The following is a 23,498-nucleotide window of genomic DNA, read 5'->3' as shown; positions in this document are numbered from 1 at the left end:
AGTTCCTGTGGATCTGACATGGTCTAGCCTCCACAGGCGCCTGTGTGCACATGTGCACACACACACAAATCGATACAAATAGATAAATGTTCACATACACAAAAAAGATGAACGGGCCAGACAGAGGCTGAGGACGTAACGGCACTGGCCACAGAGCCTGGCGAGACGCGTTGGACCCCTAGAACCCATACAGGAGAAGGAAAGGACCGATGAGATAGATGTACCTCTACCTTCACATGGACATACCATGGCGTACACCAGCGATGAGGCTAAAATATCTAACCTTGCTACGTCTACAACTTAAATACTCAGCTACCCCAATGAAGAGGAACACTCAGCCCCGCCCCCCAGACTCAAAGGAGAATCGGCGGTTTATAGTAACAGGTTACTAGAGAAATAACTTGAGACCTTCTTTTTAATACTGAAATGCCTTTTCCTTCTCAGTGTGTCATGTGAGAACTGAAGCTAAATGACAAGTGGGATTCAGTGACGTGACTAGCTCGTTTACCTTTCTTTAACAGCCTGAAGAGACACCAGGGGAGAGGGAGAACGAAATGGCAGTGCGATGCTGAAGGGCAGGAAAGCTTCGTTCTTATCTGTCTCTGGCAACCCTGCAGCATGGGGGACGCCGTCTAACAAACAGGGCGAAGGAGAGACAACATCTAGTCACGTGGAGGGTTTTGGTTTTGTTCTTAACAAATCTAAACAAATTCAGAAATGAATAAACCAAAGGAAATGAAGGATTCGATACCAAAATCATAACTGACCCAGATACAAATGAGCACGGGACACGGGTTTATGGGATACAAGGATGGTCCACATGAAACACTGAGCCAGGTACCTTTATCAACTACTAACCCTGTATCCCCACAAGCCACAAAGGTGGTTTACACTTTCTACTAATCTCTTCTCACAGTTCAGTCACAGGGATGCTGGAACATTGAAAAGGGAAGGCAACGGCTCCCAAAACTGGAGCTAGCTTTCATTCCTGGTGGGAAATAACGTGGTTAGTGAGGGTAAAAAAAAAAAAAAAAAAAATCATCGTTTTGGCTAATGATCTGTCTTAACCTATCCAGCATTTTGATGCATGATCTTTACAAATGTTAGTCCAAACAAGAGATTATAAACAACCTACACACCGCTGTCTTTTAGTGACCAGCAGATCTTCAAAGAAAGCAACTGTTTTTCTTCAGTGACCAACAAGAGACACACTCATTACCTTCACTTCTATTTGCAGCACAGCCCTGCCCTGGCTGCTCATCTCCCTGGGGGGAGGCAAACTCTTTAAGCCTTTCATCTTCCGAGAAGGTCTGACTGTGAAGAGAGCTAGAGTCTTCATCGGACTGACTGCCTCTTCTGCTACTGATGATCCGATATATGCCAGAGTCCAAGATGCTGAAACTTTCCTGAAAATGAAAACGATTCCCTTCAAGACCAAAGTTCTGTGTAACACAACACATCCTTTCCAAAATAATACTGACGCAAAAATACTAACGCTAGAGTCGAAGGCCATCAGCTCACACCTAGCATGGAGCGTTACCCTCCTTACCCTCAGTAAAGCAGGCAATGAGAAAGGGAGCTGAAATGAGACAGTCCTGAGCACCACCTCACCTAGACAGGAAACTACGTGAGCGCATCTGGGACCAGCAGGCAGTAAACAGTGACATAAACAACTGCAGCTTCAAACACACCTGACTTTCCTTTACTGCTCATCATGGAAAAAAGCTCCCCTGCTCCATCCTGGATTCTGAATGTGTTCATATATTGATGCCCATTCTATGGTGCAACTGGGAGGTGGTAAAGCTTCAGAGGCGGGGCTCGGCGGGTAGTTGGATGACTGGGGGTATGCTCTTGCATGGGATACTGGGACCCATCCCCTCCTTGTGTTTCTCTTGGCTTCCTGGGTGCCATTAGGTGAGCAGCTTTCTTCTACCATGTTTTCCTTAGCAAAGGTCTAATGGACAATACCAACAAACCATGAACTAAACTTCCTCAAACTACACACAAAAATAAGTTTTCCCTTCTTACAAACTATTTAGTTCATATAGTCTAACAAAGTAACAAAAAAAAAAAAAAAAAAAAAAAAAAGCTGACATCTCCATGCCTCTACACGGAAAGCAAGATGGATCCTTGCACTTACTCATTTCCCTGCAAAATCCAACTCTTAAAGGAGCTATTGGGTTGGCAAAATGGCTTAGCGGGTAAAGGCACTTGATGGAGGAAGGAAAGAAATGATTCCTGAAAGCTGTCCTCTGACCTCCATTTGTGATTGCTGGCATGTGTATATCCCCTCCCCAACGACACACACATACTAAACAATTACGTTAGAAAGAAAAGCACTTACATGTGATGAAATGGAGCTTCTTCTGCTGCTGCAAGCTGAATCCAAAGGCTCAAATTTGAAGATCAGTTCATCCAGTTGAGAAATTAGTTCGCTGTAGGTTGTAAGGTCCAGCTGAGATTTCAAATGCTCTAATTTATCCGCGGTCAATGTTTTTCTTGCCTAATAAAAGGATAAGAAAACCCCAACAAAGAACAGCTCACTATTTGTAACTGCATCTATATCCAAACAGCCAAAGTGCAAAGGTGCCCACACAAGAATAAGCCTTCCCAGTGTTTTAAGGTTTAGTAAGCTAGCAAGACTTAATCAGAACATATCAAGACTTTAAGAGTTACCATACGCACAATCATCCGCCTTAAATCAAGCTCTGAAATAAAAACAATTTGTAAGTTAATCTGACTTTTGTTTGTTTTTGTTTGTTTGTTTTTTAAGACAGGGAGACCCTGTATAGCCCTTACTGTCCATGAACTCATATTGTAGACCAGGCTGGCCTCGAACTCACATAGATCCACCTACCTCTGTCTCCCAAGTGCTGGGACTAAAGGCATGTGCCACCACACCCAGCTTGGGTATCTTCTTAAAACCAAAAAATACACAATCTTTATTATCATTCACCCACCCCCAGATACAACTACCATGCTCTGGAGACTTTAACTGTACATGCATAAATCATACAGAAAAGCAACTCTTTAAGAACCCTGAAATCAAGGATGGTTTGAGCCACCCATCATTAGCATGCACAAGTAAAGTAACTCACTCTGCTGGTGATGATAGAATTTTGGAAGAGACAGCATGTGCGAGCAGCCAGGTCCCACAGGCCTCTCCTTAACAGACGTTCCACACAGCGCTCCACAGACAACAGGGTCAGATGGGAGACTTTCCCACTGGAGTGTAAGCAGAACAACTCATTCTTGCAGACAGCTATATCCTGAATATCTATTAAAACACACACACACACAAGGGTGAACAGACAAGACATTAATCAAACATCTCTTGCGCTTTTTGTAAGGCCTAGGCTAGGGAAGCAGCTTGTGATAGGGCTCTTACCTAGAACAACTAAGTCTCCACCCTTGATCCCCAGCAGTGAAAGGAAACCTCCCATTTTTACATGGGCTGCAACCATACTTATAAAATCTTACACAAGATGTAGCTTGCCAAGCAACGGTAGCACACACTTTTAGTCTCAGCACTTGGGAGGCAGAGGCAGGAAGGTTTCTGTGAGCTCCAGGCCAGCTTGGTCTACGGGACAGTCAAGGCTACACAGAGAAACCCTGACTTAGAAAAACAGATTTGACTCAATGGAATTTCATTCCTTCCTATATTTGTACTTCAACAAGAAAATCATATTTAGACCCTTTTCTAAGATTAGAAAAGAAAGACCCACAGCTTTCTGATCTAAAATCCTAAGCTTAAAGTGCCATCTCCTGTGAACAATCTGATGTCACATGAATAGATTTTAACAAGTACATAAATGAATGAATCACACATGAGGGGGTATCTATTGTAGAATATTATTTTAAGGCATGTTACATTTGCTTATGTTGAGGAACATCTGTTGAATGATACAAAGATGTGTTACATGTATTTGTTTAACTATGTGAAGCTGTGATTCTTTGTCTGTCTAAAACACCCGATGGCCTAATAGAGCTGAACAGTCGATAGCAAGGCAGGAGAAAGGACAGGCAGGGCTGGCAAGCAGACAGAATAAATGGAGAAATCTGGAAGGAGAGGAGGAAGGAGCAAGAAAATGCTGGGAGGAAGACGCTAGCCGCACAGCCAGCCACTGAGTAAAAAGAAAGAAATGACAGAAATAAAGAAAGGAAAAAGCCCAGAGGCAAAAGATAAACCAGGTGATTTAAGTTAAGAAAAGCTGGCTAGAAGCAAGCCAAGCCAAGGCCAGGCATTTATAAGTACTAGTAAGCCTGTGTGTATTTATTTGGGACCTGGGTGGCAGATCCCACAAAGAGCCGAAAGAATGAAGAGCAGGAAGAGAAAAATCAACCAACTACAGCTGTCTGTCTTGGCCGAACTGCTTGACAGAAGGTAACGACTAGTTTGCAAAGGACATCCTCAATTGGGGGTGGGGAAAACCCGTAAGAAATTAATGTGAGCTGGGTGGTGGTGGCGGCGGCGGCGGCGGCGGCGGCGCACGCCTTTAATTTCAGCACTCGGGAGGCAGAGGCAGAGCTACCTCTGTGAGTTCGAGGCCAGCCTGGTCTACAAAGCTACATACAGAAACCATGTCTTGAAAAAAAGAAAAAAAAGAAAAAAAGAAACCAATGTGGATGGATAATGACCCCCTTCCTCTCTCTGGAGAAAAGACCACAAGAGAAAAGCCAAAGACTCTTACCAGCAATGCTAAACTTACCCATATTTTTGTTTTTAACCACAAGTACAGAGACTGATTTTCTGTTAGTCACAAATAGTGAATATTCCCTGCATTTTCAACTTCTCACATTGTAAATTAATCATGATACAATTACTTTTCATACACAACTAAGAGATTAAATGTTACCTAAGAAAGAAAAATAGAATTACCATTGACTTCACTCCAAAGAAGAACCTGAACACTCTGAGGGATGAAAATATAAATTCCTTTTTCTGTCCATGTCAGCACACACTGTTCACTAGACAAGAAAAGAAAAGAGGTCAGAGCAAACACAACAAAAACAAGTAAACACACAAAAGACACCTCATGCTTACCAGAGCACAGAACTTTACAATTCTCTGAACTCAATCTCTCATTGGCTACTGATGTAAAATCAGACTATGCAAAGAAAATCCAGCAGTGGCCTAGCTGATCAAGCCTTACCACCTCCTTTCTGAACCCAGTAAAAACACGACACCAAACAGTGTCAATGTGGGAAATTCAGTGATAAATGCTGTGCAAAGAGACCACTGGTGGAAGGGCTTTTTAATGCTTCATGTAAGTAACAGCAAGAAAGTTGCTGCCTTTCTCCAGCAACTTCCAGAATGGGTTAAGAATGTAAGTGCTAAAATAGCTACAATTCACTTAAAATAGCTTGATGTAGATATTGTGACATAAGTCTATTTAACCTTTGGGAAAAATAAGTTAACATTGTCACTAAATTTTAAAAGAGCAGTTAGTTACCCTTTGAAAGGGCCCAGTCAGTAGACCACATTGCAGGGTGTCTATGAAAATCACTATCTTCTCTGAATCTTCATTCCAGTGTTTGTTTGTTTGTTTTTGTTTTTCAAGACAGGGTTTCTGTCTCTGTGGTTTTACAGCCTGTCCTGGAACTGGCTCGGCAGACCAGGCTGGCCTCGAACTCACAGAGATCCACCTGCCTCTGCCTCCCGAGCACTGAGATTAAGGGCCTGCACCACCAATGGCTGGTTATTAAGAATGCCTGTCACTGTAAAGTAGTCAGAGCTCAAGCACCGCGCCCACACTGCACCTCTGCCCGTGCAGGACAAGCTGCACACAGACCCCAGAGTGGCACTCCATGCTGCTCAGGGTTTGATTCTGGGCCCCACGCACCAGTGAGCTGACCTCTAAGTGGGAGTGAACTGAGTCAGCCTGGAGCTCATCTCTCGTACACATTACTTGCTGGAAGACCTACAAGGCAGAAAGCTGAACTTTCACTGAACTTTCAGAAGCGAGCCCCACAACTGTTTATGTCCCGTATGCTCATAGCAACACACTAGATCAGTCCAGAGCTCCACCAAGCAGGGAGTTCATAAGAAAACAAGTACCTTCCCCAGGGAGTACCAACTGCCAGAAAGCTCCCTGACAATTACAAACTCTCCTTCTAGTTTGGAAAAGAATCTCTTCATTTCTCTTATTACTGGACACTGTATGCAAAACAGAAATCTCCAAACCTCCAGAAGATAAATTAACATAAGAACAACCTTTAAAACGGGAAGTGGAGCTGGAGATACAGCTCAGTGGTTAGCAGCACTGGCTGCTCTTCCAGAGAACCTAGGTTCAATTCCTGGCACCTACGTAGTAGCTCATTAACTGTCTGTAATACCACTTCCAGGAGATCTGAAACCAGTCATACAAATGGTATGCAGACATATACGCAGGCAAAACACTCACATGTGTAAAATAAGACAAAATAAAAATTTTAAAGAATACACACACACACCTTTAAAGTTGAAAGGCCTGGATGTACTAACATGTACCAATAGTCCCAGTTATTTGGGAAAGTGAGAAAGGAGAATTACTGGGGCCCAAGAATTTGAGGTCAACCTGAAAAACATAGCAAGAATCTATCCTAGGGTTCAGCTAAGTGGTAGACTGCTTGCCTAATATGCATAAAACCAAGTTTGATTCCCAGAAACACACACAAAAAAAATTTAAACTGAGTGGTTGGAGTTCAGCTTATAGGGAGAAGAATCACTTAGCTATACAAGGTTTGGTATTTGAACTTTAACATCATTTTTAAAGACTGAAAAATAGGCTGGGCGGTGGTGGCGCACAACTTTAATTCCAGCATTTGGGAGGCAAAGGCGGGCAGATCTCTGAGTTTGAGGCCAGCCTGAAGTACAGAGTGAGTTCCAGGACAGCCAGGGCTACACAGTGAGACCATCTTGAAAACACAAAACAACAACAAAAACTGAAAAATGAATATAAAAGCAAATGCTTCTGGACAAAAGAGAAAAAGGCAAAAGAAAAACTTACCTAAGATGCAGGAGTCGAGGGAATGACAAAGACTGAGAGGATCCAACTGTGTGATCATACTGAGGCTCTGATCTAGAAGGCAAACACATCTGCTGATGGCCTATCACAACTCAAAAGTGTACTCTGCACTTCAGAGAAAATTTCAACCTGGAAACAACTTCAAAAGCCTAAATTGTGTCTCCCTTTATTCAAGTCATTTTAATCACGCACAAAGACAACTGCTTAAGGACTGAGTATTCTGGTATCTCTAAATCTTTTGATAAAAATTAAACCTCACTCTTAAAAGGTCTAGTCAAACCTTAGGCACTCTACAACCCCACAGACCTTAGCCCAATGCCTAGAGGAGGGCCCATGCCGAGAGTGGCTGGCTACCTTGCAGTGATCACAGGCAGGGGCGGCAGTGACAACAGCTTCTTGAACTGGTGTGTACTTAGCACTTCCCCATCAAAGCTCACTTCCCACATCCTGGAACCCGGGCGTGCACAGTAGATCAAAGGCTGCTGGCTCCCACTAAATTTTCCGGGGAAGAAACAAGCTCCATATTCTCCGTCTCTTTCCTTATTTCCAATTTTCCAAAACTTTTCCCTAATTTCCAGAAACAAGGACCAAGTAGGTTTACTTACAAAAAAAAAAAAAAAATGTTAAAAGCAATCATATTAAAGAACTGAAAGCAGTACTACAAATTAGCAAGGCCATTACACACGCGCGCGCGCGCGCGCGCACACACACACACACACACACACACACACACACACACACACGCCCTGTTCCTTTTTCTGTTCTGTCAGAACTGTACCAGAAAACAATGGCATGAATTGGCCCAAACATGGCAAATTATCGAAACCACTCTGTGACGGGAAACCAAGGTCGTCATATCAGTTCTGCTCATTATCAACAGAACGAGGAGGCCTGTTTGACATCCACAAGGCATTACAGCTAAGAACCACTCCATTCACCTGTGAGCCTTACTGATGGCTCACTATGTATAACATGACTTGTGGACATTCCATACAAGCGCTCACTCTACCTTTCCAACTGTCTCCAATACCCTCCCTCACTACAAACATCCGATGGACTCTCCCTTTTCTTTAGATCCAGGGTCTTTTGAAATTGTGTCTTGGAACATTCCGCTCCCTTAGCAGAGCACGAGTTAGATATGAGAGCTGAGCTGCATGGGATAGAGGGTTAACGACCAGCTTGCTTATTCCTAAAAACTCCTGTTACTTACTCTTTTTCTTTCTTTCTGCTTGGGTTTTGGTTTTCTTTGTTGAAACAGGGCCTCCCTCTATAGCCCAGGCTGACCTACAACTTATTATGTGGCCAGGTGAGATCTGAACTCTCAGCAATTAACCCTCTTGCCCCAGGCTCCCTAATGCTGAGATTACAAGCATGGCTTTCTCTTTACAATTGTTTTTAGTTGGCAAACAAAATAATGGGTTTCACTCTGGCAGTGCACACCTGTGTGTTATGTACTTTGCTTGCAGTTACCTCCTCAGCCTCTTATCTCTTCTATTTTCCTTCCCGTCTGCTTTGACCTGCTAATCAGGCCAAATGATACAGGTGCAGTTAAACAGGTACATGTGATTCTTTACTATACGTCTATATAGAATTCCAGAATATCCGTGCGCGAAGACATGCAGTGCTTGCCCCTCCCCTCCCCTCTAACAACAACCCCCTTCTGCTTCAGGCCGCTCACGTATAGGCACAGTACAGGCACAGGTGCGTATGTTTTTACTCAAGTCTAGAGTCTCCGTTCGTCCATTTGTTTCCTGATGAGTCTTCTGCATGATGTAACTGAATCGTTCTCCCTTTGAGGAGTGTCCCAGGCTCCCAGCTGCTCAATTATATACTGCTTATACCCTGGGTCCACATCCACTACCACGTCACACATGGCAACTGTGTCTACTTGAATGGCCCACAGAAAGCACTGAGTAGTTTCGTTTTGTTTGAGGCAGGGTCTCACTATACAGTCCAGGCTGGCTTCAAACTCTGTCCCTTAGTCCTCACTTCTGTCCCCAAGTGCCGGGATTACCAGGCATGCTCCAGCTCACTCAGCTCACGACCTCAGGCTGTTCTTGGAGAATGATTTGCTATGTGAATAAACTGTTTTTACTGTAAGAACATGGATATAAATATGCTTTGAAATATACAGAGCACTGTAAGAAGCTATAATTTTATTTATTATGCTGCTTATTTGTTGTGTTGCCAAAGAAAACCCTGAACCCTCCTGACTCCGTTTATTATTATTTCAGGTGCTGCAGTTACGGTGTGTGCCAGTACACCCAGCTTAGGAGCCCCAAATTCTGGAGAATGCCATTTGTTGGATAGAATGTGGGTTAAAACTTAAAAAAAAATTTCGTGAATTTTTAAGCTATTATACTCTCCATGACCCTTCAAACTGAATCCCAGCTAAAAAAGAAGACAATTCAAAATGCTATTTCTATAGCAGGTTCTACATTTCTGAAACTCAGCTCTAGCTGTAGCCCATTAAATGAACATTCACAGCCTAGTTTATTGCAGAATTCTCACTTTTTTAATGCATGCTTTAAGTTTTGCATAACAATCTTTTCTATTCATTTATTTAGTTAGAATGGCATCTCTCTACATAGCCTTGAAAATCACTATCTAGCTAAGACCTGCCTCCAATTCACAATCTCCTGAGATAGGATTAAAGGCATGTATGACCACATTCAGTTTCCTTTCTTAACTCCAGAAAGATTTTTCTGACTGTCAGTTTTTAATTTCTTATTCCATTACTTTATTGTACATTTAATTTCAAGTTTTATTTGTGCCTCTGTGTATACGTGTGGTGTGTGTGTGTGTGTGTGTGTGTGTGTGTGTGTGTGTGTGTATTTGTGGGAAGGGGTTGTTGGGTCACAGCTCAAAAGTTTTCAGTGCCAACAGCTGTAGACCTCACCAAGATGGAGGCACAAGAAATTCTTAAAGGAATGACTCTAAGAAATAAGGTAGCCAGCAAACCAACCAGGGTCAGCATGAAAAGAATGGCCATTGAATCTTCTGGGCACGGAAAACAGCTAAGGAGCTTTGGCAATGATAGGTAATACTCAATTGAAGCTGTTTCTTAATCTGCTCTGATATTTCACTTCTAGAACATTCCTCTGTCTCCACCTTGAGATTTTAGTGGGATTCTGTCAGCTTCACACAGCCTATGTAATTCCTTATCCAATTTTGCCCGTTAGTAAAATGTCACTAAATACACAACAAATTTTAAAAAGAGAAAATGAGAGCATCCTTTGACTCCACACACTGAAGCCAGTACTTGGCGCTCCGTGACACTTGGGTGATGCCACAGGGTAGTGTTGGCTCCCTGACTGCTTGTCTTAGTCACCCCCGCCCCCCCACAACTATGTCTGTCTCCTTCTATTTTCTAACTCCAGCCTGCATTTAACTGGCTCCTTATCAACTACAAGATTACTTGAAGGGTACTGCTTTTCGACTAGCAGTACTTGACCTGGAAACTCTGAAGTTCTGTATCGCTGGTGCCATGGTTAGTTAGCATACCTCTCAGTGTCACACAAGAAGGATCGAGTCAGTGAAGACACAAGTAATCTTCCATCCAAATAATCTAACTGAACAACACAGGAGTCGACTGTTGTTACTGTCTGAACAGGAAACATCACAAAGGCAGCAGCTGCCTAGAAGGGGTGTGAGAAGGAAACACATTCACAATGATGCACACGATCTCTTCAGCCTGACCTGTTGAAACACGCCAGGAGTGATGGCGCACACTTGCACTCAGTGCTCAGGGAACAGGCAGGAGAGCTGCTGCGAGAATTCTCCAGCTCTTAACCCAGAGCTCTGCAGACAGAGAGCTGGGCGCAGAGTTGAGTAAACTGAAGCGTGGTCACAAAACACAGAGTACTTATTCTTATGGAGGACCAGGCTTCGATGCCAAGAACCCAAGACACAGAAACACACTTGAGTAAAATACTCATACCTGTACAATAAAACAAATAAACAAATAAATGAAATAAGCCAGAACTTGGATTGTCTAAAAAGGACATTAAAGTTTCCCTCATTTAAAATTTGTGAGGCTGTATGTGGTGGCTCACGCCACTGATCCCAGCATTTGGGAGGCAGAGGCAGGAGAATCTCTGTGAGTTCAAGACCAGCCTGGTCTACCTATTAAGTTCCAGGACGGCCAAGACTACACAGAGAAACCCTGCCTCAAAAATAAATAAATAAACAAACAAACAAACAAATAAATAAATAAAAATCTGTGAAATAATTTGACACCTAATGACAGAAATTTCTCACTGTTCTGTTCTATTTGTGAACTTGGAATGAAAAAGAAATATTAGTTTTGAAGTAAACAAGAGAACTTTCACCTATTGACCATATTTCTCCTTTTAAATAAAAATAAAAAAGCAAATTAAGTCTATGTAAGATGTACAGTTTCAATTATGTTTTTCTGTGTAGTCTTGGCTGTCCTGGAACTCGTTCTGTAGACCAAGCTGGCCTCAGAGATCCCAAATGCTGGTATTAAGGGCATGTGCATCCACAGCCCTGCTCAATTGTAGTTTGAATCAAACACATATCGAGAATCAATTAACACTGATGGGTCATAACAGACAAGCCAGAATATTCTGGTATGTCCATTCAGACAATGAAAGTTACATTTCTTCTGCCAGAACTCTACCCTGAAGCAAGTCAATAAGAGATAAATTCTCCAAGGCTTAGGAAATAAAGCAAATAAAATTGTGTCCTTCTGTTCCAAGCTCTACAAACTAACGGCTCACATCACAGCACACACACGGAGCTGGAGTGTTCCTCGCCTTTACCTGTTTCAAAGCGTTGAGTTTGATGGCAGATACTTTGCCCACATGGTCACCTACAAAGACTCTCAGAACAGCTGTGTCCCAACAGAGGGCTGTGACTTTTCGGCCTTTGTGTTCTGAAGACACATGAATTCGCTCTGGTTTTCCTCGACGCTCTTGATTTAATTCCCAAACAATTACAAGACCTTGACTGCAGATAAGTTATAGGCAAATTGAATTACCACAGTAAAAGTTATGGCAATGACAAAAAAAAAAAAAAAAAAAAACATACAATTGACTTGCACCATAATATTAACCGTATTAAATACAGTGTAAACTCTTGTTTGTAGGGGGAAAAGGTATAAATCATAACATTCACTTCCCTGTTTTGGCCACTAAATCAATAAATTAGGAGAGCCTAAATGTGCTAACTAAATCATCTGTTTCCATGTGTTCTCTCTCTCTCTTTCTCTCTCTCTCTCTCTCTCTCTCTCTCTCTCTCTCGTGTGTGTGTGTGTGTGTGTGTGTGTGTGTGTGTGTGTGTGCAAGATTAAAAATCAATTTTAATATAGGCTTATGCATGAAGAATAGAAGGTTCTGAGAGAAAAGTAAGACATGCCCAGATGTGATTAGACTCAAGGACAAGTGCCTGTTCCCATTCCCTTTTTTAAGGCCTTCTAGAAATTGTTGCCTCAAATCAGAATTTTTCACAAACACTAGGGTGGCCGACTACCTCTCCCAGACGGCTTGGGCACTGAGCACATTTGGCTCCCCAGGATGCTATGTTCAGTACTAAACCAGCACCGTGCTAAGGGAAAGGAGGTGGTTTGTCATCCTAAGAGGCATACTTGGTCAGCTTAACATGCATTCAGAAAAGACCATCATTCTAGAGTGTCTTACCTGGTAGCTACAGCAACATAGTCATCGTCATGAGGGCAGCAGGCAATCTGAGAGACCGCACCTTCCTGGGACATCAGACAAACAACACTTTATTTCCATTCTTCTTTCACTTGACATGGGTGACGACACCGACAAAATGCACATTCTCCAAGCACACTCCAACCAACTCGTAAATGTCCTCCTTCTTACCCGGTGAGAGAGCAACAGCCTTTGCTTCCAGCCATCCTTCTGAATAAGATTGAGCCCTCCTCCTGTGCTGCCTAAGGCCAACCATTTCCGAGACACAGCTACGCTGGTACACTGAGGACAGAGGCAGGCGTGAGATGATTGTGCTGTACCCTGTGAACTGGGGGTGCAGCTTGGCTTCAGGACACCCTGCTGTAATGGACAAGAACCTAGGCTGCATTTGAACACTGATAAAAAGAACTTAGCCACTAGAACATGAGGACACTGCAAGTCTGTGTTCACGAAGGACACAATGTAACAGCACTCGTTTCTAATTCTAGAATACTTAAATGTATATAGACAAAGAACTTTAGTTGAATCTCAAACGGCTGAGTTCACCTGTACAAATGAGTCATTTTTCTTTGTTATAAGCCAGTTAGTAAACGGCTCACTTTTTGCCCAATCTGGCCAGGTGTCCTCCAGTGCTGACCACAATAGGGGTAATATTTACCAGGGACAAAACAGCTACTTCAATCATTTGCTCACTTAAATACTTCTGTCTGCAGAGCTATCACATACACCCGCAGCCCTTACCATATAGCAAATGAGACTGGGAGGTCTCAGATGTAGGTCCCATGTTACCCTGTCTCTTCAGAACCTTAGGCTGCTCATTTCTTGCCTGAGCTACCAGAGAAAGTTGTGGCCATGTTGTACACAAGTCTGTGTCAAAATGAGTCACTAGGTTGACTAAAAACCATTCCTAATCCTCTTCAACTTTGTTTCTTTCCAACACAGTTGACAAAGCCAAGTATTCATTTTTGTAAGTTCCTTTGCTGGAATGGGCCGCTGAGAGGGACTCAGTTCCAGCCATAGAGCTCAGCTTGCTAGAAACTTCCTGAGAAGCTTTCTTCTCTAATGAAAGAAAAGTAGAGTGAAGAAAATGTCCTAACCTTTGTTCTTGGCCCCTCATCACTGGAGTTACTAATGTAGACAAGCTGAATAAAGCCAAGCAGGGTATTGTACTACTAGCACGGTAATTAAACCAACATGTATGATGGGACAAGAAAGATGGGACCCTGTCAGTGTCCTCATTACCCTAAACCAGTAAGCTTATAAATGTACTTACTGCATGAACCTCTATTTGAAAGGTATTTACCACCCTAGTTGGTAGCATGAACCTAGAAGAGCTAGACCTACAGATGTCTCATGCAGTAGCCAACTTTATTCAGAGCATCAAACAATTTATATCCTGAGGGTTAAAAAGAATCACATGGGTAAGGTGTTCAATCACAAGGACAAGCCACACATGCAAAAACATGTTTCCATAGAGGCACGTGAGTAACGACAGCTGAAGTCAATTCACTCTTTCTGCTACACCTGGGGGCAGAATTGTTCCAAGAACAATTCTGTGCTTTCAAGAAACCGCCTTGTTTTCTTGGCATGATCTCACAAACACTCAGAATTCCCATCCAACTCCACGCTTGGACTGTGCCAACAGTAAGGGGTGCTGAACTTGCAGCCGAAAACGTTTCGGGTATGGCCTTCACCACTGTTGACTGCACTGGCCTGACTGCTGTTTCTTCTCCCCTTTCAGAGGACAGACATCTGCTTTGGGGCATCAGGGTTATACCTGCAATCCCAGCACTGAGGAAGTGCAGGCAGGCATTTCACCACGAACATGGGGCTAGCCTGGGCCGCACAGTGAGTTTCTGGCAAGCCTGGGCTAAAGAGAAAGATTTAAAAAAGGGAAGGATGGGAGGGGAGGGAAGGTGGAGGGGAGGGAGGGGAAGGGGAGGGGAGGGGAAGGGATGAGGAGGGGAGGGGAGGGAAGGGGAGAGAAAGGAAGGGAAGGGAAGGGATGGGGAGGGGAGGGAGGGGGGTTGGGGAAGGAAAAGGTAATTTAAGGCAACAACAAAAGTTTAAGAATAAAATCATTTGTGACTAAGACTTTATTCTTCACTATGACTCCCTTGTGTTTAGTCAGGACCTGAGGTGTCGGGGAACCATGTGCTTTCCACAAAGCTAACTGGCATTGCCTTATTCCCCATTCAGGGTTGTATCAAAGTCCTCTTAAAGTAACTCCTGTAGTTCATGTTCAAAACCAAAATGGAGCATGCTCATTACACTATTTAAATGCCAACAAAGCATGTTACTTCTCGGGAGAAGACAAGATTACCAAGAATGAGAAAAATAAGTCAACAGTAGTATATTCCAGAACTGAGAAAGAATTCAAACGATAGCTCAAAATCAAAGAATGAGTTACTTCACATAACATAAAACAGGCAAAAGCCCCCACGATTCCTCAAAACAGAGGCAGGGGCAGGAACAGGGGCAGGAACAGAGGCAGGGGCAGGAACAGGGGCAGGAACAGGGGCAGGGGCAGGAACAGGGGCAGGGGCAGGAATGGCAGAGCACGCAAACACACGGGTATAAAGGAAAGTAAAGGGTGACGTTAGACTTCTCTTTCAAAGCAGAAGTTCACCTTTAGACGACTGGAATCCAGGCGCAAAGCTGTGAGTAACGGATCCAAGGACTCAAACTCTGCAAGAACATGGCTGTAGGCTTCTGGTATCACTGGCATAAAAGTCATTTAACCAGAAAGATGAAGACCGTTCTGGAGTAGACACAGGGTTTCTCACTGGAAAAAAAAAAAAAAAAAAAGATTACCACTCATTCAACATATATTAACAGTCAACACAGAAAGAGGCAACCTTCTCTGGAAGGCTGGCATGGAGGGAGCAGGGAGACCTAGGTAGCAATCACACGCAAAAGTTCATTCACACTGCGTGAGTTTTAGGCCTTGATTTTTCAAGTCCCTCCATAGTCCTATCCTACTATACCATAGAACACTTTAAGTAAGGAAGATGGATAGAGAGGTCTTAAAAGGAAAACTGGCCACGCTCCTCAAAGGTAAGGTAGCAATCCTACTGTGCTTCTATTTCATAAATCATCTGTCTATAGGAAGCTTTCGGTAAGAGACAATGTCAAGGGTTGGAGAGATGGCTCAGAGGTCCTGAGTTCAATCCCCAGCAACCACATGGTGGGTTACAATCATCTGTAATGACACTGTGTATGAGAGACAGAGAGAGAAAGAGAGACAGAGACAGAAATCGTATTTCAAAAAAAAAAATATTTTAAAAAAAAAGAGTCAATCTCAAGCTGGGAATAGTGATGATTATCTTTAATTCCAGCAGGCAGATCTGTGAGTTCAAGGACAGCTGCGATCTACAGAGCAAGTTCTAATATAGGCTACATAGAGAAACCCTCTCTCAAAAACCAAAACCAAAAAAGAAAGAGAAAAGATTAAAGGATTAAGGCTTTAACAAAAGAAGCCAGAGAGGAATGAACAGAGGAAGAGTATAGGGCGGTAATTGCCAAATGAAACATTGTATCTATCCAGTTACCTTCAAGTATATTTTTTGTGGGGGGAGGGGTTGGGGATCAAATGTCACCAATTTCCATGGGAAAAGCGTTGGTGATCTTGTGGTGATCTTGTCGGTCTCTGTTGGACTCAAAGATGTCCATCTTTCATACGATCAAAAGCCATATTCGTGCCACCCAATCAACCCTGACAGGGTGCATGATAAAGAAGGAAGCACCTGTATTCTGGGCAGCGTTCACCATGGACACGATGCCAGGACCTTCAAGCTGAGGTCCTCGTCATCCCATGAGATTTTACTCCCCAGATGCACTTGTCACCACTGCCATGATGGTACATGAGGTTGTGTGCACCTGAGTCCCGGTATAGTTTCTGCGAAAGTCGGACGCCTTATAACCAAATCACTTCTGTGATCAGAGTGCAAAAGTTTTCTGCTGTCTTTTGAACTTTATCTGTAAACAGCCTGAAGGAGATGGGCCCAAGGGCTTGCCATCGATGGCCATGTCAAAGAACAGTGCGGAGCTGACCACGGCTGATGGCACATCGGCAGGTTCAAATCCTGCTACTGGTTAATTTTAACTTCTACCGCCGGCCATGTTAGTGACGGAGGAGCAGCAGCAGCAGAGGCAGCAGCTGAGAAGATGGCACAGTGGGTAAAGGGTTTGCTGCTCAGACATGAGGACCTCAGTTCGGATCTCCAACACCCACATAAAAGCCTGGCATGGTAGCACATCAAGGAAGACACATGATAATGCCTACCTTTTGCCTCCACATGCAAATGGGCATGACCACACACACACACACACACACACACACACACACACACACACACACACACACGCAAATTAAAAATCCATACCCATCTGTTTGTCTTTTTGCCTATGCTTTGTATTTTAGATGTACATCCATCTATTTAGCAAATCTATACTGAGCATCACTCATATGTTGGACATTGTTCCAGGAAATAGCAGAAAACAAAAGAAATGTCCTAACCTTCTCAGAGCACACCTTGCAGTGGTAAGACACACAGAAACATATAGAGGTGGCTTCTCTTACTTTTGTGGGATGAGAAAATCAAATCCAAGATCTTTATATACAGGGCATATGTTGTATCACTGAATGTGCCCTTGCCCGCTCTTGTGATTTTTTAAAATTACATACATGTAATAGAGCTTTATTCTCTGCTAGTAATGTGTTCTTATTACAACTTGACCTCTACAAGAATCGTATTTTACAGCAAGCAAACAAAATTTAGCATGACTATACTCAGTATTTGACAATTCCTTACCCAAGAAAATCTCTTCAGTCACGTATCTTTTTAAATGGATTTGTTTTTATTTTATATGAATTGATGTTCTGTCAGATCTCCTGGAAGTAGAGCTACAGACAGATGTGGACTGCCATGTGAGTGCTTGGAATTCAACTGAGTCACCATCTGGGAGGGCTCTTAACTGCACAGCTGCTTCTCCAGCCCCAGCCATTACCTTATAACAGTTAGTAAGATAACAGGGAGAGTGGCGAGGATAGGCTAAAGAAAGAAATCCCAGTCCCATCGCTCAGGAGGCAGAGGCAGGCGGATCTCTATGAGTCGGAAGGCAGCTAGGACTGTTTCACAGAGAAACCCTATCCCAAAAAACAAACAATCGAAGGAAGGATTCCAGAAAACAGCTCTAGTCAAATAAAGATAAAATCACAAATACCATACATATACACAGATTCACACACAGCTCTCATAAGGGGCCACAGTAAGTCAAGGCAAACGTCCGAAAATGGCCTAAGTGAGTAGAACTATTCCCGGGTCAGCTTTTATCATGGGGAAGGGAGAAGAGCCGCAGGTAAGCCTGAAACAGAGGCGAAGAGTGTGGACGGTCTTCAGGGAATACAGGTTTCGTCCTCACTTAAATGTGAGATGTAAATAATGCAACAGATGAAAATGTGACCATAACTTGGGCTCCAGGTACAAAACACTTCCGACCTTAAGCCGAGGAACATAATCATACGTAGGTGGGTTGGTTGCAGAAAGTCACTGAAGGGTTCAGTGTGGAGAGTTTATACTCTCCTGTAAAGTGCTATGGGCAGATGACAGAGAACATGGATTTAAAGTAAAGAGTGAGTTATGAAGATGAGGCCTTTCCCCTACCCTGAAAGTCTGTGGGGAAGAGAAAGCCTCTCTCTTGGCATTCCGACTAGAAAAGATACAGAACTGATTTGCAACCTCTGCTGTGCTTGAGCTTCACCTCCCATCTTCCCCGTCTCCTATGACGTAATGATCCTGGACTGTCCTGTTCCTCCCTCCCATAAATGTGAACTTCTGTAGTTTCAATTATGCTGTCCCCTGAATATTCTTGAACCAATAAGCCCTACTTTTCCAAACAGCCCACTTCAAACATTACTTGTTTGCTGGCAGATTTAAAAAAAAAATTCTTTTTAAATCGCTAACCTCGTATAAGTGGGTGGCAAATGATTGCCAAAAGTCGGTGAATATCTAACATCTTTTTAAAAGACTGGCTTTCCCAAGGGTCACAACGCTCACAAAAGTAGGCTTGTCAGTAGAAAACGCGAGAAAAGGAGGAAGGGAAGGAGGTCCCACGAGATGGTGTATTGCTGTACAAGCCTGTGACCTAACTTTGGTCCCAAGAACTCACAGGAAGATGGAGAGAACCAGTGACAGCAAGCATGCCACCTTCTCCCCCAATGACAAACGAAAGTGGAGCACACGAAAGAGGGAAACGGCACTTCCCCGGATTATTCTGATGATACTTCAAGAGTGGTAGACGATGATCGCCGCTCACCCGGCCAATGCAAATCACAACGCACTTGGTCCAGCCGGGCGAGGCGGCGCAGGAGAGGGGGAGGAGAAGAAAAAAAAAAAAAAAAACCCGACAGAGACAAAGGCACCATAAACTGAAGAGACCGCGCAAGAGGGGACTGACAGACTCCTGCAAGAGAGTCTATCCTCCTCTTCCAGAAGTCACGGTCAGAACTGACGACCCGCTCAAGGCACGCACGCACGCACTCGCTCACTCCACCCCGCGCTGCGAGCGCCTACCTGGCTGGCCCTGGGCTGGAGCAGGGAGACCGGCGGGTGCGTGCAGGGCGAGCGGCGGAGCGGTCGCTCCCTTCACTCCGCAACTACGCTCCCCAGGCCGCCGCGGAGGACAGAGAGCAGCGCGAGCGAAGCGGGGCTCGCGGAAGCGCAGGCGGCGACGCCGGCAGAGGCCCGGGAGATCGCTTCCGCCCCCCGCCGCGCGGACCGCCCTGGACGCGGCGCCCCGCCCCTCGCCCGCGACGTCATCCCTGGGCGCCAGGCGGAGGGAGGGCAGAAACGCTGTTAACGGCGCTTCCTCGTCACGTGGCGCGGCGGCCCCGCCCCCTCGGGCCGCGGTCGCCATGACGCTCCGGGCGGCCCAGCCTCGGGGCAGAGCGGCCGCGGCCCGAGGACGCGCCGACCGCCACGCGGGCCCGGGCGCCCTCGAGGGCGCGGCCGGCGAGCCACCGCGGGATGCCCGAGACTCTTCGCCGCCGCTCGGGCCCGCAGACGGGGCAAACAAAGCAGGCGGGCATCGGCGCGGGTAGGGCCGGAGCCGGCGCGAGGTGTCATGGCGGCCGCTCCGGCGGTCACGTGGCCCCCCGAGGGGGGAGGGCGGGGCCACGCACGCCCCGGCACTTCCGGTCACGTGCCCCTCGGCGCCCTCGCAGCCAGCGATGGAGGCCGGACCCCCCGGCCGCAGAGGCGGTGGCTCCGGCTGCGGCCGCTCGGTTTCGGCCTCGCAGCGGCTGTGAAGAGCGCGGTGGAGCCGAGCCCTGGGCCCTGGGCCGTGACCGGGCGTGGCTCGCGGAGCCCAGGCCGGAGGCCGTGGCTCCCAGCGGGTGAGTCCGGGCGGAAGGATGGGGGCGGGCGGCGAGGGTCTGACAGGCCGCGGGGGCGGCGGGCGGCGCGGGCCCCGGCGTGGTCGTCTCCACGCCCCCGCGGGCTGGCGGCGTGCCCTGCCCTTCGCGTCCCGCACTGCGAAGGAGGCGCCCTGGCCCTTTAATCCGCTGCCTACGGGCATCCCCGTCCCGTCCTGCCGCCCGCACTGGGGCTCGGGGGGTCCGCAGGGTCAGACCCGCCCTCCCGGGGACGGGGGACACTTCGGGGTCTGCGCTCTGCTTAGTGGCGGCGTGCCCTTTCGCTCCCCACCTGTCATCCCGCTCCCGAAACGGTTGCTAAAGCGGGGACCACGCACCCGGGTTTTTGTTTTTTTTTTTTTTTTTTTTTTTAGTTTTTGACAGCCGTTTGTAATGGGAAGTAGACGATCAGTAGCTGGAGGAGGTGCGTGGTTGCCTCCGTAAGCTCTCGAGGGTTTCCCTGAGGCTAAATTACGGTGGAAACGGCGCTTACTTGCTCTTGCCGTCTGTAAAACGAGGGTGGGAGAAAGATGTTAAAACTTTTGCCCATCGGGGCGGTAAGAGGGTTGCTTGCTCCGAAGCCTGAGTTCCGTCCCTGGGACCCACGTGTTGGCAAGGAGAGAGCCGATTACTGGAAGTTGTATCCTCGAACATACACAATTTAATCTTGGTTTTTGAGGTTTTTTTGTTTTGTGTTTTGTTGTTGTTCATTCAAATACCCCAGTTTAAAATAAGGTAAGACAGACAGGTTTGTGAGTCAGGAATGAAGCTCAAAGCTAAGACTGCTTGCTGGACCTGTGTAAGGTACTAGATTTCATCACCAGAACCAACAAAGAAAAAAAAAAGTTAGGACTGTGTGTGCAGCTCAACGTAGACTGATTGGTAAGCAAGCAGGCCTGGGTACAGAAAACGAAAGAGTTTGAAAAACACCCTAAGGTCTGTTCCAGACACTATTCTCAATATCCAGACTTTTGATTTGTTTTTTTCAGAAAAGCTTTCTCTGTATTGCTGGTTGTCCAGGAACTTGTGTAGATCATGCTGGCCTCAAACTCAGAGATCCACCTACCTCTGCCTCCCCAGATTTGGGAACCAAAGTCGTGTACCACCATGCCCTATCCCAGTATTGTGATTTTTAAAACATTTTAAAAGAAGTGGAATGTTTCTGCCATGAATTTTTGCCTGGAATTCAAAAAAAAAAAAAAAAAAAAACAAGGTACTACAGTTAAACTGAATTTAGGTGCACTGGTATCCTATGCCTAAGGGCAGGCAACTCCTAAAAACACAGTTTGAAAACCACTGAGTCAAAGTTGGCAGCCTTAAGATTCTTAAAAGCCAGAACTAGAATAGTCACACGAAGAGTTCATAATGCAAGAGAATATAACCTCTAGTGTCATTCTGATGGCTTGTAAGGACAATTCTAGAAAGAATTGTGTGCCTATTAGCAAACCTAAGGCCTTTTTGAAGCAGGGTGGTCTCCCCAGGGTAGTACAAACTGGCCTCGAACTCCTAGCAACCCTTGTTTCTGCCTCCCAAGTGCTGGGATTAAACCACCATGCCCAGTTTAAATCATCTGCACTTAAAGGGAGAGAGCCATCTGTTGTATTTACTTGGCCAACTGAGCAGTGCAACGGATTGATGGATTTTAATTTCTCTTATAGAAAGTACAGTTTGAGTTTGAGGTATTTTGAGAGTAGCCAGGGCTACATAGTGAAACCCTGTCTCAGAAAAAATAAAAATGTAGGCAGTTTTTTAACCCCTTCCCAAATAACTGACTATGAGAATATAAATTATAAATGCTTGGCCAATAGCTCAGGCTTGTTACTAACTAGCTCTTACAAATCTCTATTCATCTATATGCTGCCCCGGGGCTCGTGACTTTTACCTCCATTCCCTTTCGTGTCCTCACTCCTTCATCTGGCTGGCGGCTGCTCTGACTGCCCTCCATCACATCATTCTCATTTTGGCTCTCCTGCCTAACTGTATCCTGTTCTCCTACTGGCCAGTCAGCTTGTTTACTAAACCAATCGTAGCAACATATATTCATACGGTGTACAGAAGGGTTATTCCACAGCAGAAAAGAAAGAGAAGGGAACACAAAGGAGTTGTGGGTTCTTTTTTAAAAAGTACTTGGAAGATTCTTGCAGTTAAAAAATCAGTTAAAAGTAGTAAAGCCCTGGGTGTGGTGGTGTATGCCCTTTGATCCTAGCACTGGAGTTCACTTAATACTACTGTTATCAGCCACTCCTATTAGCATGCCGTTTTTATTAGTGGGAATTCCCTGTTCCCTTCTATCGTGCACTTAGTATTTTCCTTAACACTTCACTGTGAAACTATCCTTACAATAATAACAGTCCATTTTTGCTTCCTTTTAATTTTTGTGGTTTGGTTTTGTGTGGGGGTTGGGGTGTCTTGCATACATGTATGTCTATGTACCACCTGTGAGTCTGGTGTTTGAGGAGGCCAGAAGAGAGCATCAGATCCCCTGGAACTAAAGTTACAAACAGTTGAGCCACCACGTGGGTTCTAGCAAACAAACCCAGGTTCTCATCAAGAGCAGCAAGTGCTCTTAACTGATCAACCATCTGTCCATCCCCATTTGTTTCCTTTTTACATACTTCCAAGGTGTGTTGTTGTTTTGTTTGGTTTTGCTTTTCCAGTCAGGGTTTCTCTGTAGCTTAAGAGGCTGTCCTGGAACTCAGAGATCCTCCTGCCTCTGCCTCCCAGTGCTGGGATTAAAGGTGTCTGCCACCACCACCCAGCTTACTTCCAAGTTTTCATTTCCTATACAGTTATTGATAATAAAAAAATTTTTTTATTGCTTTATAGCAAGCGTTCTCAAGCTCTTATCACTCTGTTTTCTTTAAGATAGGATTGTACTAGGTTTCAAGCTGCCCTTGAATGTGGCAATTCTTCATTCTGACCTTGATATCCTGGGCAGATATCCATGTCTTATTCTAGTAGATATAGCTCACTCTCACAAACCTCCTTCCCAGGAAGCAAGAGTGGTAAGGAGTTAATATTTCTTATACTTTGGAAGAAGAGGTAGGAATGGAAATCCAGAGGCAGTAATTAACGATTACTGTTCAATCATTGTAAACATTTCCTAACATTTCTTTCTAGGGCAGGATGTAATTTTGGGACTCTTTATGAGAAATGACACTCTGGTCTATGAATGAAAAACTGTAGTATCCTGTAATTGGGTTGAGGATGTATGTGCAATGGTTTCTTGTGTCTTGGCAAAACTAAATTCTTTAATAAAAGTTTTTTCCATGTCACAAATACATATTTGACCCTTCCTAGGATTATGCTGGGTGCTATCTTGTAATGAATACAATACATTGAACCTTGATGTCTATTAAAGGAGACATACATGTTTTTTCACATATATAGTTAATGCTG

At 44.9% G+C, this 23,498-nt stretch overlaps 2 protein-coding genes across 2 annotated transcripts in view; one reads left to right on the top strand and one right to left on the bottom strand.

Annotated features, from left to right (window-relative positions):
• Hps5 (HPS5 biogenesis of lysosomal organelles complex 2 subunit 2) overlaps positions 1-15,468 on the bottom strand; it is a 29,258-nt gene extending 13,790 nt beyond the window's left edge. Inside the window, exons 1-12 of the mRNA XM_051174140.1 lie at positions 15,315-15,468; positions 12,857-12,967; positions 12,668-12,732; positions 11,786-11,978; positions 10,512-10,645; positions 7,362-7,574; positions 6,990-7,061; positions 4,880-4,968; positions 3,099-3,277; positions 2,345-2,503; positions 1,220-1,406; positions 509-632 (exon numbers count right to left, since the gene is read on the bottom strand). Of these exons, the coding sequence (XP_051030097.1) occupies positions 509-632; positions 1,220-1,406; positions 2,345-2,503; positions 3,099-3,277; positions 4,880-4,968; positions 6,990-7,061; positions 7,362-7,574; positions 10,512-10,645; positions 11,786-11,978; positions 12,668-12,732; positions 12,857-12,967; positions 15,315-15,422 (1,634 nt within the window). The 5' untranslated portion in view covers positions 15,423-15,468. The remainder of the gene's footprint in view (positions 1-508; positions 633-1,219; positions 1,407-2,344; positions 2,504-3,098; positions 3,278-4,879; positions 4,969-6,989; positions 7,062-7,361; positions 7,575-10,511; positions 10,646-11,785; positions 11,979-12,667; positions 12,733-12,856; positions 12,968-15,314) is intronic.
• A 4,592-nt stretch (positions 15,469-20,060) lies between these two features.
• Positions 20,061-23,498, top strand: part of Gtf2h1 (general transcription factor IIH subunit 1) — a 28,582-nt gene continuing 25,144 nt past the window's right edge. The window contains exon 1 of the mRNA XM_051174128.1: positions 20,061-20,081. The gene's annotated coding sequence lies outside the window, so the exon portion shown is untranslated. The remainder of the gene's footprint in view (positions 20,082-23,498) is intronic.

Source organism: Phodopus roborovskii, unplaced genomic scaffold (genome assembly GCF_943737965.1).
Source record: "Phodopus roborovskii unplaced genomic scaffold, PHOROB, whole genome shotgun sequence".
Taxonomy (NCBI): Eukaryota; Metazoa; Chordata; class Mammalia; order Rodentia; family Cricetidae; genus Phodopus; species Phodopus roborovskii.
This window is presented reverse-complemented; position numbering and strand designations above follow the sequence as displayed.